This window comes from Pan troglodytes, chromosome 13 (assembly GCF_028858775.2).
Source record: "Pan troglodytes isolate AG18354 chromosome 13, NHGRI_mPanTro3-v2.0_pri, whole genome shotgun sequence".
NCBI classification, from domain to species: Eukaryota; Metazoa; Chordata; class Mammalia; order Primates; family Hominidae; genus Pan; species Pan troglodytes.
Window position 1 is genome coordinate 88776139 of NC_072411.2, and position 16112 is coordinate 88792250.

At 36.0% G+C, this 16112-nt stretch overlaps 1 protein-coding gene across 1 annotated transcript in view; it reads left to right on the forward strand.

The window, feature by feature from the left end:
* FAM171B (family with sequence similarity 171 member B) overlaps nucleotides 1-16112 on the forward strand; it is a 72930-nt gene that overhangs the window by 41434 nt on the left and 15384 nt on the right. The window contains exons 2-4 of the mRNA XM_001161140.4: nucleotides 6015-6248; nucleotides 9272-9364; nucleotides 12687-12845. Coding sequence (XP_001161140.1) covers nucleotides 6015-6248; nucleotides 9272-9364; nucleotides 12687-12845 — 486 coding nt within the window. The remainder of the gene's footprint in view (nucleotides 1-6014; nucleotides 6249-9271; nucleotides 9365-12686; nucleotides 12846-16112) is intronic.

Below are 16112 nucleotides of genomic sequence, written 5' to 3' on the forward strand. Positions count from 1 at the left end.
GGAAATTGCATATCTTGTGACCTCCAGAAGAATGGCTGGCAATCTACACCTTAGAATTCAGGCTCCTCACATCCTCCTAACCCGATGATCTCGTTAGCTTTATAAAGGCAGTTACATTTTGAGGAAGGGCTATTATTATTTAAACTATAAACTAAATGTCTCTCAATGCTAGCCCAGCCTTAGCCCAGGAATAATTAAGGCAGCTTGAAGGCAACAGGCAAGAGGAAGGGGGTTGGCCAGATCAGATCTCACTAACTGTTATAATTGTGTTATAATTTTCATAAAGGCAATCTCAGGCACATATATTTATTCTTTACCTTCATCTTTTGATTTTAAATTGTTACAACCATATTTATTTTATAACAAAATACTATTAATGGGCTGAATTTATGATACGATGGAAAAATAGTTTGAGGAACAGCTTAAGACCCAAAGCTTATTTGGCCTTTTATTACTGAATGTTCTTCAATTTATCTCTTAAAAGTAATGATACTAATGACTACTCAAAGTAATTTGACCTCTCACAAGGTTTTCTATTATCATTAAAGATGCAAAGCAGATGTGTGGATAAACTTTACTTATCTCTGTATCACCTTGGAATCTCTTCCTCATATTTACATTTGAATATATATGAGATTGTTGTTCAGGAAATTCAGTGTTTCAGACAGACTAATAGAACCTCATTTTAAGGTATGATTTGATATAATCTTCTCTTTGCTTTTCTCAATCAATTCTTCCCATCTCCACACTCTAAACTGAGATGATAATTGCTTTTAAGAGAGTAACCAGGCAGATGTAGGGCAATGGTTTACAAGCATAAGCATTGATGAGAGATGTCCTGAGTTTATGTCCTGTTTCCTCCATTTACTGAGGGTTAGCCATGGTTCACTTTCAAACCTCTGCAACTATCAGTTACCAATATGTATAAAATAAAGAAAACAACATTATCTCTTCCATGAGGTTTTTTTTGAAGAGTAAGTAGAATAACGCACTTAAAAACTAACACAATGCATGGCTTATTACCCTCAGCACATTTTAGTTCTTATTATGGTTAAAATTTTTATAAGAGGAGGTATACTGAAATATGTTTGTGGCTGTGTGTGTGTGTGTGTGGGAGAGAGAGAGAGAGAGAGAGAGAGAGAATGAGAATAGTGTTTGGATAACATTTAACGTTTTAGACTCTGGAAGGGATCAGAGCTTTTTTTTTTTTTTAGTTTGGTGGATTGAACCTTCCCTAGGACTGGGTGATTATTACAAAGGTTATATTTGTATTTGAAATGTCTTTGTTATGATCCAGAAGCAATTTAAGGTCCAGTTTAACAAAGAACGGACAAGGTATAACAATATTTTGATAGCAATATTGAGGCTCAGTCAACATTGACAAGAATTTTTTATCTGATTTGCTGTTCTTGATACAAATTTTAGGTAAAAATAGGTTTATGCAAATGTATTGCAGCATAATCTTTATATTTCTTATCAGTGTACTCTAATTTTTGTGAAGTGCTCTCTTATCGTGGAATAATAATTTTTATTATCAATCACATTAAGTGATACACAAGCTCTGTACTGGACACATTATTTCATTTTATTATCTCAAAGTAGCTAACTATTTTCCTGATTTTACATATGACCAAATGGACTTTGAGAGCTAACTTGCCCAAGGTCACATGTCTAGGGAATGGCAGAGGTGGATGGTGACTGACTCCAGAACCCGTTTACAGGGGAAGAGAAAGCATCTTTCACAGAGATGTGATACATGCTTACAAAGGCACTTTCATGGTGGTACAAGCTCTTTCTTAGGCAGACGTTATCAAGATCTGTACTTAAGGAGTAAGACCAGAGGTTAAAGTAAAAACAGGCTTTAGTTTTCATTTTCCTCAACATATGTTAGTTTCTTTTCTTTCTCTTTTTTTAGGAGACAGGGTCATGCTGTGTTGTCCAGGCTGGAGTGCAGTGGTGTGATCATGGCTCACTGCAGCCTTGACCTCCTGGGCTAAATCATCCTTCCTTCTCACCCTTCCAAGCAGCTGGCATGTGCCAGTACACCCAGCTAATTTCAAGTTTTTTGTAGAGACAGGGTCTATGTTGCCTAGGCTGGTCTTGAACTCCTGGCCTCAAGCAATCCTCCTGCCTCAGCCTCTTAAAGTTCTGGGATTACAGGCATGAGCCATCATGCTCAGCCTTGTTTTCTTATATACCTAATGGATAAGGCTTTTTGATATTTTAGAGAAGGATTTTTGATATTTTGTATATTTGGCACTAAAAAACATCTTCTGCTTTCCAGACAACAGAAAAAAATAAAAGAGCTAGCCATGCAGTAGTGGCATTTTATTCTAAGAACTTTGACTACATTTGGAATGTGTTAAATCTATGTAACTTGAAAGTGTTACAAGATTTCCTACAGTGCTGCTTTGACAACCAGAAATCTCTGCAGCTGCCTCCGTCTGGGTGTTGCACAGCCCAGCAGGCTGTGCTCGGCTCGCGCCTGCTCAGATCCCACACCCGCTGTGGCTCCACGCTCAGCCTGTGGCTGGACTGGGCATGCCACAAGCGGCTTCTGTGTTGGGTGCTGGCATCTAGACTAGGGGAACATGGTGATCCATGTTTAGAGATGCCAGTGATCACGGAGCCCCAAGGGATGTTACAACTCTTGCTTGGGGAGTCCTGAGGTCTGAGCTTCCAGAAATTTTGCAGCTTTCCACTCCCATAGCTTGGAGAGTGGGAGCATATTGCAGCTATTTTATTCCCACCGTCCACAGCCCACGGGGCAGAAGTTAGGGTTACAGCTTGTTTGTTTCTGCTGCCCGCAGTTTGGTGAGTTCCAGGTTCTTGTCCCATGCCCAAGAAGAATAAGGTACACAGACACTGGAGAATAAGTAGGGCAGAGAAGAATTTTATTGAGCAACAAAAGGAAGGCTCTCGGTGGAGAGGGGACCCTGAAAGCAGGGTAGCCTAGTTCAACCATTGTGGAAGTCAGTGTGGCGATTCCTCAGGGATCTAGAACTAGAAATACCATTTGACCCAGCCATCCCATTACTGGTTATATACCCAAAGGACTATAAATCATGCTGCTATAAAGACACATGCACACGTATGTTTATTGCGGCATTATTCACAATAGCAAAGACTTGGAACCAACCCAAATGTCCAACAATGATAGACTGGATTAAGAAAATGTGGCACATATACACCATGGAATACTATGCAGCCATAAAAAATGATGAGTTCATGTCCTTTGTAGGGACATGGATGAAATTGGAAACCATCATTCTCAGTAAACTATCGCAAGAACAAAAAACCAAACACCGCATATTCTCACTCATAGGTGGGAATTGAACAATGAGATCACATGGACACAGGAAGGGGAATATCACACTCTGGGGACTGTGGTGGGGTGGGGGGAGGGGGGAGGGATAGCACTGGGAGATATACCTAATGCTAGATGACGAGTTAGTGGGTGCAGTGCACCAGCATGGCACATGTATACATATGTAACTAACCTGCACAATGTGCACATGTACCCTAAAACTTAAAGTATAATTAAAAAAATTTTAAAAAAAATCTTTTCACATATTAAGTAACCAATAGATTTCCTGTTCTGTGAATTGTTCATTTTTTTCTATCAAATAATAGTTTTCTATGCATACTTTATATGTTCTGAATGCCAATTTTTTTGTTAGCTATATGTATTGCAAATGTTTTATCCCAGTCTGTGACTTGTTTTTTTAATTTGTGCCATGTTTGGTTGCATAAAAGCCTTCATTTTAATTTAGTGAATTTATGAATCTTTCATGTGTCATTTGTGATTTTGGGTTTTATTTAAGGATTCCTTCCATAGTGCAACATTGTTTAGTTTCCTGTACTTTCTTTTAAAGTATGTAAAGTTTTGCCTTTCATATTTAGGTTAGTTTTCTTGGAATATTTTTAACGTGTATATAGTATACAATAGGGAGTCAAACATTTTTATATGGGTATCTTATTTTCCAGGTACCAGTGACTTATTGGCCCATCCTTTCTCCATTAATTTATTACACTTCTGTCATATATCAGATATCAGTACATGTGGTCATGCTCCAGTTCCACTGATCTGTCTACCTTTGAGTTACCATCACACTCTCATTACTCTGAATTATAAATGGAATCAGCTTTTTGTAAAAAAAAAAAAAAAAAAAAAAAAAAAGAAAGCAGGGTAGCCATCTGTGAGGCTGAGTCTGGAGTTTTTGTGGGCTTAGAATGGGGGAGTGCATGCAGAATAGTCCATGGGTCATCTTGGAAAAAGAACCGTTCAGTTGGTTAAAAGGCATCACCCAAAAGGAACCAATCAAGAGACAGAGGGTAAGACAAAGATAGAAGTTCTCACTCTGGTCGTGGACTCTGTCCAGAACTGGCAGTTCAGTTTTTAGGTTTCAGGCTTTCTTTGGCTTGAAGGTTGGCACTGAAAGGGAACCCATTTTTGACTGTCTAGGAATTTGTCTGTCTCCTGTTGCTATTGATAGCATTAGAGTTAGTGAAACACAATAAAAATGTATTTTCCTTAAGAGAGAACCTCAGTCTTCGCATTATTCACTGCTGTCCTTTCTTCTTTTTTAATTGATAGGAAAAAATTGAGTAATATTGTGCCTTAATAACAAATACAGCCATGTGTAACTTAACAATGACAATACACTATGAGAAATGCATTGTTAGGTGATTTTATTGTTTTGTGAACATCATAATGTACTTATACAAACCTAGATGGTATAGCCTACTGCACACCTAGGTTATATGGTATAGGCTATTGCTCCTAAGCTGCAAGTCTGTACAGCATATTACTGTCCTGGATACTGCAGGCAACTGTAACACAATTTTAAGTGTCAGTGCATCTAAACTGACACTTATCTAAGCGTACAAAAGGCACAACAGAGAGACCATACAAAAGATTTTTTTTTTAAATAGTACACTTGTAAAGGGCACTTACCATGCATACAGCTTGCAGGACTGGAAGTTGCTATGGGTGTGTGAATGTGAAGCCCTAGGACATTACCGTATAGTACTGTAGACTCTGCAAACACTCCACGGTGGTATACTTAGGTTATATTAAATTTAGAAAAAAATATTTTTCTTTCTTCAATAAGTTAACCTTAGCTTACTATAAGTTCATAAACTTACTGAAACTTAAACTTTTTGATTCTTTTGTAATAACACTTAGCTTAAAAGAAACACATTGTACAACTGTACAAATTTTTTTCTATCCTTATTTGATAAGCTTTTTTTCTATTTAAAAAATTTTTTACTTTTTACTTTTTAAACTTTTTTTGTTAAAAACTAAGACACAAATATAAACATTAGCCCAGGCCTACACAGGGCAGGATCATCAATATTATTGTCTTCCACCTCCACATCTTGTCCCACTGGAAGGTCTTCAGGGGCAGCAGCATTCACGGAAGTGTCATCTCCCAAGATAACAATGCCTTTATTTTTTTTGGAATACCTCCTGAAGGACCTGCCAGAGTCTTTTTTACAATTAACTTTTATTTTTGTATGTAGAAGGACTGCATTGTAAAATAATGATTAAAAAGTATAGTAAATTCATAAACCAGTAACGTAGTAATCTATTATCAAGTTTTATATGCTGTACCTAATTATATATGCTATACTTTCATACAACTGGCAGCACAGGTTTGTTTACAGCAGTATCACCATTAACACGTGAGTAACACATTGCACTGCAACACTATGATGGCCATGATGTCACTAGGCAATGGGAATTTTTTAGCGCCATCATAATCTTCTGGAAGATTATATATGTGGTCCATCATTGACTGAAATGTTGCTATGGAGCACTTAACTGTATTGAAATTTATTTCATTTTACAAAGAATAATGAATTCTTCATTATTATATGTATTTATGTGTAGTTCCTAAGTTTAACAATAGTTTTATACTGTCATTTAGATATGTTGAATGACATTTAAAGACTATGACATATGCATTCTAGGATACGACACGCTGCAATTTCTACCTTTTTCTCTCCAGTGTCTGTATTTATGTTGAAAGTCCAGGTGAATGACATCATCAGCCGTCAGTACCTGAGCCAAGCAGTTGTAGAAGTGTTTGTAAACTACACGAAGACAAATTCCACAGTAACTAAAAGCAATGGAGCAGTGCTGATAAAAGTACCCTACAAATTAGGACTTAGTTTAACTATTATTGCTTACAAAGATGGCTACGTGTTGACCCCTCTGCCTTGGAAAACCAGAAGAATGCCAAGTAAGCACTTAAACAGTTTTTTGTTTGTTTGTTTTTGCTAAATGTAAATGAATTATTTTCTCTGTTTGGGGGATATCTTGTTCTGGTAAGCTGAAAATGAAAATGCTTAAGTCAACATAAGGAGGTTACAAGGGAGTGCTACTTTGAAGAAAACATTGTCTTAGTCTTTTCAGGCTGCTATAATGAAATACCCTGAGCCGGGTAGCTTGTAAACAAGAGAAATTTATTTCTTGCAGTTCTGGAGTCTGGGAAGTCTAAGATCAAGGTGCCAGCAGATTCTGTGTCTGGTGAGGGCATTTTTGTTTATAGATGACATCTTCTGTGTCCTCACATGGTAGAATGGGCAAACAAGTTCTCTTGGGCCTGTTTTAGTTCTGAGAAGCTGCTTGCAAGCAAGGGTCTTGTGTCCCAACAGGTAAACTATCTGAAACCTCCCTAACATATTATTATAGATTTATTTTTAAGAATTGGCAAAAATAATCTTTAAAGAATAAATGTGTAAAGATACATGGGAATCTTTTAAAAATACATCTCCTAGGGGCAATTTGCCATTACAGACAACTAACATATTATATATCTACAAAATTAAGAGTGAGTGATATTATGCTATAAGTTGTATTATGGTACAAATTGGACACTTAGTATTTATAAAATGTTATCTATGATAAGATGCCATTAGAAATCATTGAGAAAAGGTTGAATAGTCATTAAATGATAGATATATTTTGGTTAACTATTTGGAATAAATTAATTGGATCCATATGTGAAAATATATTGCTTAGAGAGATCAAATATGGAAAATAATTATATTAAATATAAGAAAATAAACTATCTGACCTTTCAGTTAGGATGGTCTGTTCAAACTTAAAAGCAATAAAAGATGCCATAAGCTATATATGAACATATTATTTTAATAAAGTCCTGTATGTCATAAACATAAAAAGCAACTGAGGTTGGAAAAATATTTGAAACAGTAAGGCATAAAGTCCTTAATATGTAAAGAATTCATACAAATCAATAAGAAAATGCCAAGACCCTAACTAAATAAGGTAAATGGACAAAATCATGGCCTATCAATTTTCAAAACAGGAAATACAAATGGTTAGTACATATGACAACATGCTTTAATAATCTAAGATCAGTACACCAAAGAAATACACACTTAGATTTTTTTACCTTAAAAAAGTTGTTAAATGATTATCTTTAATATTGTCAAACAAGATAGGATCAGATTCTCAAACATTCTTGGTAGAAGTACAAACTGGCAAAATTACCTGGGTAACAATTTTTGAAATGTATGTGTCAAAGTCTTCAAAATCTTCATAAACTTTGACCCAGTATTCCACTTTATGAATCTGCACAAATAAACATATGTTAAAATATTAAATACAGTGGACAGGCGTTCATGCACCAGGAAGCTGATGCAATATTTTTGTAATAATAATGAAATGGAAGCATTCCAAATCTATTGGATTAATGCAGTAAATAAGTAAATCTTGATACCTTAATAAATGAAATATGTGGGTTAAAAATGTTATGAAAAGTATCTTTTGAGAGAAATACTTATGTTATTAAATGAAAAAGGCAGGGTAACAGTATTCTGTAACAATATCATAATTCACTATTTTAAAAAATCACAGGAATACTCAACAAAGAACTATAATAAAATATTATTAATGATTGTTCCTATGGTGGTGTTGCAGTGATCATCACTTTCATCTTATTTTCTGTGTTCAAGTTTTTCACCATGGGTATTACATCCCATTTATAATAGGAAACAATTTTCACGTGAAAAGAAATCTGAATGTGTTTGAAGTTCAGAAAGATTCTCCTCATGTTTAACAGAGGTGTGACTGAGAAAGTATCCAAATATGGAATAATGCCTTACTTATAATCACCTTGAGGTTCAAACTGTGACCCTCCCACCTCTCCAATTTAATCCATTAATCAGTCTAAATGTTAATATATTCTGAAATTGAAATTACATTTTTATTTGATAGTTCTCTTTTCCTATGGAAGGAGAAAAGTATATTTCCTTTTACCTCCACCCATCATTGTATACTTTTTGTATTTTACTTTTTTCCATATTTTCTTTAAATTCTTTGAAATATCTCAAAATAATAAAAGTATTTCCATGCAACTGTGTTTTCTCTTAAGAGATTTGAGGATGCCATGCTATTTCTATTAATTTTAAATACACAGCATAGAGGAAAGATATCAAACGAGAACTCGTGCTTTGGGAGCTCCTCAAAACTGATTTTTCTTTTGGAGGGTTGAGAACTCCTCAAAACTGATTTTTCTTTTGGAGGATTGATAAGTTTGATTTGATCTTGCTTATAAAATGGTCTTTTGTCCCAGCTTCTTGCTCCAATCTTGAAATAATATCTTTCAGGTAATCTGCATTTAACTCATCCCAACAGGTAGTTCAGCTGCCTATGCTTGTAGGCAGGTTCACCTCCATCCTGCATTACTACTAAAGGTTGCCTTTGAATCATTTTGTGCATTAAATTGTTTCCTTCTCTGCCAACTCAGGATCCTTTTGGCAAACCACACTGTTTGCAGAAGAGCATTGTGCTCTTATGTGGGAAGGTAAAAGTGAAAAGTGGATATAGTTTATATCTAGAGAAGCTTGAATCATGGAGCCAAGAAAAAAATTTTTTTTAATCTTAATAAGTAACAATTAGAGAAAATATATCAGGGAGTTATTCAAGCATTTAACTTGATCATTTATATCTGGGGTTACAGAACATCATTCATCACCTTGGTATAGACTACTACCATCAAATAGAAAAGATTAGTAAAATAAATAGTGATAACCAATGTTTTCTTCTCACTTTATTGTGACCTTTTTTCCTCCATCATATTTTACATTCATTCTTCCTTTGTTTTGAATTGCTCTTCCCATCAAGCATTTGTTCCCCCCCACACACACTTTTTGAGACTTGCTGTTACAGAACTATATTTGTCCTAGTTTTTTTCCCCTCACATTAAGTAAAATATTCTAATTGTGCTATATTTCACAGTATATTCATCAGTTACACTTTCACTGTTCCCGCAAAGCCAAGCAAATATATGGCTATTTGAAGACACTGTTTTAATTACTGGAAAATTAGCTGGTAAGTACCATACTTCTTACTAAGTAAACACTTAAAGTTATTGTCGTATAACTGTACTTCTTCACTAAGGATCAGTGTGAATTATAACTTGAGAAAAATCTAAATTGATCAGTATGATTAGCACTGACTATAAGTTGATCTGAACTGATATTTTACTGTCAAATGAATGGTGTGGGTTTTTTTGTATAGCAGGAGTCATTTTTTCCTTTACTATTTTAGCCCCTCAAACAGGCACACTGTAGAGAACTTCTGTTCTTCTTTCCAAATCACATTTCTTACTGGGGCTTCCATGGTGGGAGAAATTGAGGAAAGGGCAGGACACATATTGCTCAGGCCTTTGGGGCTAATTTACAGATTGCCTCCTTCCTGCCTCCAGCATTAAATTTGTCGCTTTTTGGGAGATGCCTAAGACTTGGTAGTTAAGTATCTGCTCTGTAGACGTGATTTGCCTCACTTGTGTATCCCAAGGAGAAGAGTGCAGAAATCATGTTTTGGGTACTGATTCAAACTGTGTCCTCCAATTCTGCTTTACCAACCATGAAGATGATTGTTTCATCCTAACTCCCCGCACGCCTTAGAAACCTCAGAATTCTGTGACTCTTTTATTGCATATTTTAGGAAACCTCTATAAATGACAACAATTTGCTTGTTTGTTTTGTATTGGTAAATTCATGTTTAGGTCTAAAGTATAACAGGAATGACTAATAAAGTGAGAAAGCCCTCAAGGTGGAGTCCAGTAAGAGCGTCATGGTAAAAAGAACTCTCTGTGAAAGTTCTTTTCATTTTTAGATGCTGTCTTATCTATTCCTAAAATATTAAACCAGAAAATTTACTATTATTTGGGAAAAAAATAAACTAGGGCTTGATGAATCTTGAAGCAATTTACTGAGTGAGGCTGTAGAATCTCTTACTTATGAAATACCAAGACATTTGAAATACCAAGATATTTGCCAGATTTTTTTAATCTTTGAGACAGAGTTTCGCTCTTGTTGCCCAGGCTGGAGTACAATGGCACAATCTCAGCTCACTGCAACCTCTGCCTCCTGGGTTCAAGTGATTCTCTTGCCTCAGCCTCCCAAGTAGCTGGGATTACAGGCATGTGCCACCACACCCAGCTAGTTTTGTATTTTTAGTAGAGATGGGGTTTCTCCATATTGGTCAGGGTGGTCTTGAACTCCTGACCTCTGAGTAGCTGAGACCACAGGCGTGTACCACCACGCCTGGCTAATTTCTTATTTTTCATAGAGATGGGGTTTCACCATGTTGGCCAGGCTGGTCTCAAACTCCTGACCTCAAGTGATCCGCCCATCTCAGCCTCCCAAAGTGCTGGGAGCTGCCATGACTGGCCTTGCCAGAATTTTGAGCTAGTGATTTTTGCTGTGTATGGCAGAATGGTGGATGTGGAGCTGTGTGTGAAAGAATGGAAAGTAAATAAGAATTACAAGTATACAGAGAGGCTCTGTTTAATGCTATTGGGGCCTTAATGAAATTAGCTTCTTCACAGTCCCTCTTCAGTGTTTGTTTTGATGCATCTCTGCCCCTCACTGGCATCTTCAAACCCCATTAACAATCGTAGTTTCTGCTGGAATACATGAAATGGATCTGTGTGACCATGTCCCGTACCAATCCTTTGCCACTGTACCAAGCAGTGGTAAGCACTCATTTGTCTGGAAAGTACTGGCCATGCCTTGGCAGGTTTCCGTGAGAACACTGTGAGTCCTCTTGAATTCTCAGATCACTTCCTTTTACTGTCTCATTTTCCTAAAAGGTGACCCATTTGTAAGGCCAGGCAGGAAAGTATGAATGTTTCATAATGATGTTAAATCTTTCTGTAAAAAATACATATCCTTACTGCTGAACTTCCATAACATGTTTCATTAGGTTTGTACAGTGGAAATTAAGCCTGTGTGTTTATGTATTTATGGCAAAAGGAGAAACTAGAAAATTTAGGAATGTACAAAACCTTACAGAAGCTCAGCTAGACATTTTGTTTAGTGTGCATGTATTCAGTTGTAAGAAATGTGGTCTTCAAAATAATTAAGCCACATATTTTAAAAGAGCAAGTCATAGGTAGTACCTGTGGGTGATCAGAAGGCTTTAGATTGTATCCTCAACAACCAAACAGCATATAATTATGTTACTTTTCTTAACTGTTTTCCAGGTATTATTTTTCTAGCTTCACACACACAAAAACTATAAACTGAGAAGTCTTACATTGTTTCATTTATCATTTATTGTCATGTAGCTCTTTAAAAACTGATGTCTTTTCTATTCTAATAATTTAATTGATTGCTTCTGTCTTCATCAGTGACCTTACTAAAGTTCAACGCAAAAGCTGATGTTTCTGATAATTTTCAGGTGTAAGAGTTGATCTTTGAATTATTAAATTCAAAATCTGTTGATTACAGAAATATCAATATTGTCACTGAATTATCACTTGATAAATAATGTTAGAAGATACTGAGATATTTATACTCAGGAAAAATTCAGTTACTGAGATATTTATAAATTGAGTACCTGGCATTTGAAAGGCTTTTAATGCATGGTTAGTTAACTGATAGAGAAACTTACCCACTTAAGTATGTGGCTGAATATCATCAGAGACACTTTTCTGTTGCAAGTTACTGAAAACCCAGTCCTAATCTGGCTTAAGCCCAAAATAAGCATTTATTTATTTCTCTTATAGATGTTAAGTGTAGGAATAGGACGAACTTTAGACATGGCTCGATCACGACTTCAGTAGAAATAATTGAAAACTGGTTCTCTATTACTCAACTCTCCACTATTTGAATGCTGCCTCGATTTTTAAACAAGCTTTCATTTTTGATTGCAAGGTGGCTGTTACAACTCCTGGATGTATACCTGCTCACATTAAATCCAGTCCAAGCAAAACACACATTATATCTCATTAACTGTGCTTGGGACAGGGCCCATCATTGAACAAATCACTGTGGCCAAGAGAATGAGATGCTTTTAATTGGTTTCAGCCCATTCTGGCATGCACCATCAACTCCACTACCGTTACAGAAATGAGACCCCAAATGAAACACATGGGCTAAAAATGGTCAGTGTGGGGTTCCCCAGAGTGGAAAGAAAAGGGTGAGGAAATTCTGGGCAGCAGAATCAATCAGTACAAAGGTGCCTTGTGTCATCTAAAGAAAGGAAAATTTCTTAGTTCTGCATTTAAAATAATTACATGAGAAGATGCTAATGATGTTTAGCAATAATTATAATTGCTTCTTTTAAAGTAAAACATCCTAACCAATGCTGCTATGCTTAACATGCCTTTATCTCTTTGTTAATGAGGTTTCCTTTTTTCCAGATGCCAAATCTCAACCAAGTGTTCAGTTTTCAAAAGCCTTAATTAAACTTCCTGACAACCATCATATTAGCAATGTTACTGGCTATCTTACAGTTCTACAACAGTTTTTGAAAGTGGACAATTTTCTGCATACAACTGGAATTACTCTCAATAAACCAGGTATTATCTACTTTTTGTATAATATAGTTATAAGAAACATTAGTACGCAAATCTTTCATCAAATATTTAGCTATTTATAATAGCTTATAATATATAAGCTATGGATAATACACATCATTTGAGACATAAATCTAGTTATTAAAATGTATATAATAAAAAATTCCCTTTAATGAAATATATCTTATTCAATGAAAGAAAAATTCAGCATACATTATTTCAAATGCATGGAAATTTTGATTTCTTTTACATTTATTAAATTTTATTTGATCCAAAGCAGGTAAGGTATAGAAAATAGTTATGATTATTGTATAGCTTTGAAAATTTAATACATTTAAAAATTAAAATTCAGTTTGTATTTTTTTCATAATTTGATGTATTCATTTTTATCCAACTGATGAGAAGTGTCAATAATTGAGATAGAAAAAAGTTTATAGATTGGAGTAAGCTATTGTAAATATTTGCTATTCTCTGTGTAAAATATAAATATTGAAAATATATGTATTCCAGAGTCAACAGCACTCATATATTTCTATAAGGCTGTCATAATATAATTTCTATAAGGCTGTCATAATATAAAAGTTAGTAGAACAATGGAATTTTACATTTAAAAATACATTCATAAATAAACCCTTTACAAACATCATTTCCCTCTGTACATCCACACTTGTCCCACCATTTTTTTTTTCTTTTGAGACAGGGTCTTGCTCTGTTTCCCAAGCTGGAGTGCAGTGGCATGATTTTGGTTCACTGCAGCCTTAACCACCCAGGTTCGAGTGATCTTCCTACCTAAGCCTCCCAAGTAGCTGGGACTACAGGCATGCACCACCACACCCAGCTAATCTTTTTTATTTTTTGTAGGGATGGGGTTTCGCCATGTTGCCTAGGCTGGTCTTTAACTCCTGTGCTCAACAATCCGCCCACCTCAGCCTCCCAAGGTGCTGGGATTACAGGCATGAGCCACCTCGCCAGGCCTGTTCTACCATTTTTACCACTCATTGTAACCTAACTGAAAATCCACTGTTTAAAATCACCTCAAACAGTCTATAATTCTGATAGTTTCTTTTTTTTTTTTTTCAGATATTTTGTTCATTTCATTTGAGGAACAGCCAGCAATGAGTGATAACAGGAAATAAGTATTTTGGTTAGATAGAGTTTTGTTTTGCCTGTTGGAGTTAATGCTATCAGTGCCCCAGCCAGATGACACTTATTATTCTGTTACAAACCTGCTTTTCCTACTGCACACATCTGTGACTGCCTGAGGGCATTCCTTGGTTCCAAGAAGCAGACTTGGCCATCACATGGGGCAAGCTGTCAACCAATGACAGACAAAAGTTGGTGTGGCTAGGACAACTCTGAGCCAGTGTATGTCCCCATTGGAACTGAGCTGGAGTTACCACAGTGATAACCTGCTTGTTAACACATCCTGTATTGGCTCCCTTCCTTCCTGCTGAATTACGCTTCTGTTAGTGATAGGTGCTTCCTGGGATTACCTACCAAATAAACTATTTGCCCTCAAATTATTATCTCAGGGTCTGCTGCTTGAGGAAGCCAAACTAAGACATCAGCCAAGATTTTCCAGATGTAACCTACAGGATGGTGTAAATAAAAGCATTTACTAGAATGGTATCTGTACACACTATCACAAATGAAGCTCATGGCGCTGGAGGATGTTCATGGACAAGACTCACTAGATTCAGTGGGAAAGGGTCAGAATGAACTGTTCCCCAACACTCTATTACCTGCTTTTGAGAGTATTCATTAATAGTTTTGATTATCCTGAGAATGCTGCTATCATTTAAAAAGTTCTAGAGCAGTGCTGCCAAATGGAAATATTCTTCTCTGTCCAACATGTGGCTGTTGTGCTCTTGAAACATGACCAGTGCACTGAGGAAGTTAAATAGCCACATGCAGCTAGTGGTCACTTTATTAGATTACACAGTTCTAGAGTTCCATGAGGATAAAAATGTCCTTTCATAAAAGTTCTGTTCTCCTTCTCATTGTTTTTTTCAGTCTTTTTTTCCCTTGCACCATTCTTTTCTCCTCTGACTTGACTTTATCTTAAATGCTGGTGTGTCAGTTTCAACAGTTTGTAAAGCCACTGACTGCACGGAGCTGAGGGGTGAGGTTGAAGCAGGTACTTCAGAAAGCCAGCCAACTGGTTTTACTGAGTAGTTTGATGTAGTTACTTAACAATTTATGTAACATTTGATTTGTGCTTGCAGTGGATGGCTTACCAGCATGCCAGCCTATAAAATATGTATGGCACTGCTTTGCTCATTTAATATTTGTCTTTCAGGTAATTTAGTACAGTTAATTCTTATATTTAATTGAAAATTTTCAATAAGCCACTACTTGGCCTGTTTGACGGCTGAAGCCATTCCAGATGATAAGCAGTCATGATAATGAGGACTCTTTCTGTGGCTGCCAAGACCCTCCACTCTTGCCTGTCTCCCCTGCTGCCCTCTAGCCCTGTGGCCACCTTTCTTTCCTGCACCTGCCAAGACCACTTCTAATTTGGAGGCTTTGGACTTGTTTATTCTGCCTGGAAAGTTCTTGAAGGTTCTTCCCATTTGGCTGCAGCTCAGATGTGCCCTCCTCAGAGAGGAGGCCTTTCTTGACCGCCTAATTATGTGCCTTTTCTAGATTATCATGCACTTACATTTGGGTGGGTGAAAAAACTGATGAGGAGTAAATACATGGGGGCAAAAAAAGGATATTTGATAGGAATTATTATGAAAAAATATTGCAGACAATATCAGAAATATATTTACTGTGTTTTTGGGGCCCATATGAGTGCATGGTGCTGGTAGGGACTTTGTAAATATTTGTTAAATGAATGAACAAATTTCTAGTTTTGAAGCCAAAGATTCAAAAGTGTAGACCAAAAGCAAATAGATAAAAAGTCTACTTTCTCCCATCTATTTGTAGAAATACTGTAATTTTAACATCTGTAATAGTTTTATTCTTCATAAATATTCTGGTATATATTATAACTTTGTTTGGCATTGCTAATATTTCAAAAGCAAAAGAAAGGCACTTTCTGCTCCCTCTCTCCGCCCAGAGTAACAGACATCTATAGATAGTTCCTGATATTTAAGAAAGCGTACTGTAAATTGTATAATTAAATCTTTAAAACCTTAGGCAAAACAATATAACCAATTCTGTTATCTCCCTTTCTCCTGCTTTTCAAGCTTTGAAGTCTAGTATTATATTTAAAATCTAAGTTTATATTCTTTCAGTTGTATGAATAATCAAGTATATTAAGAC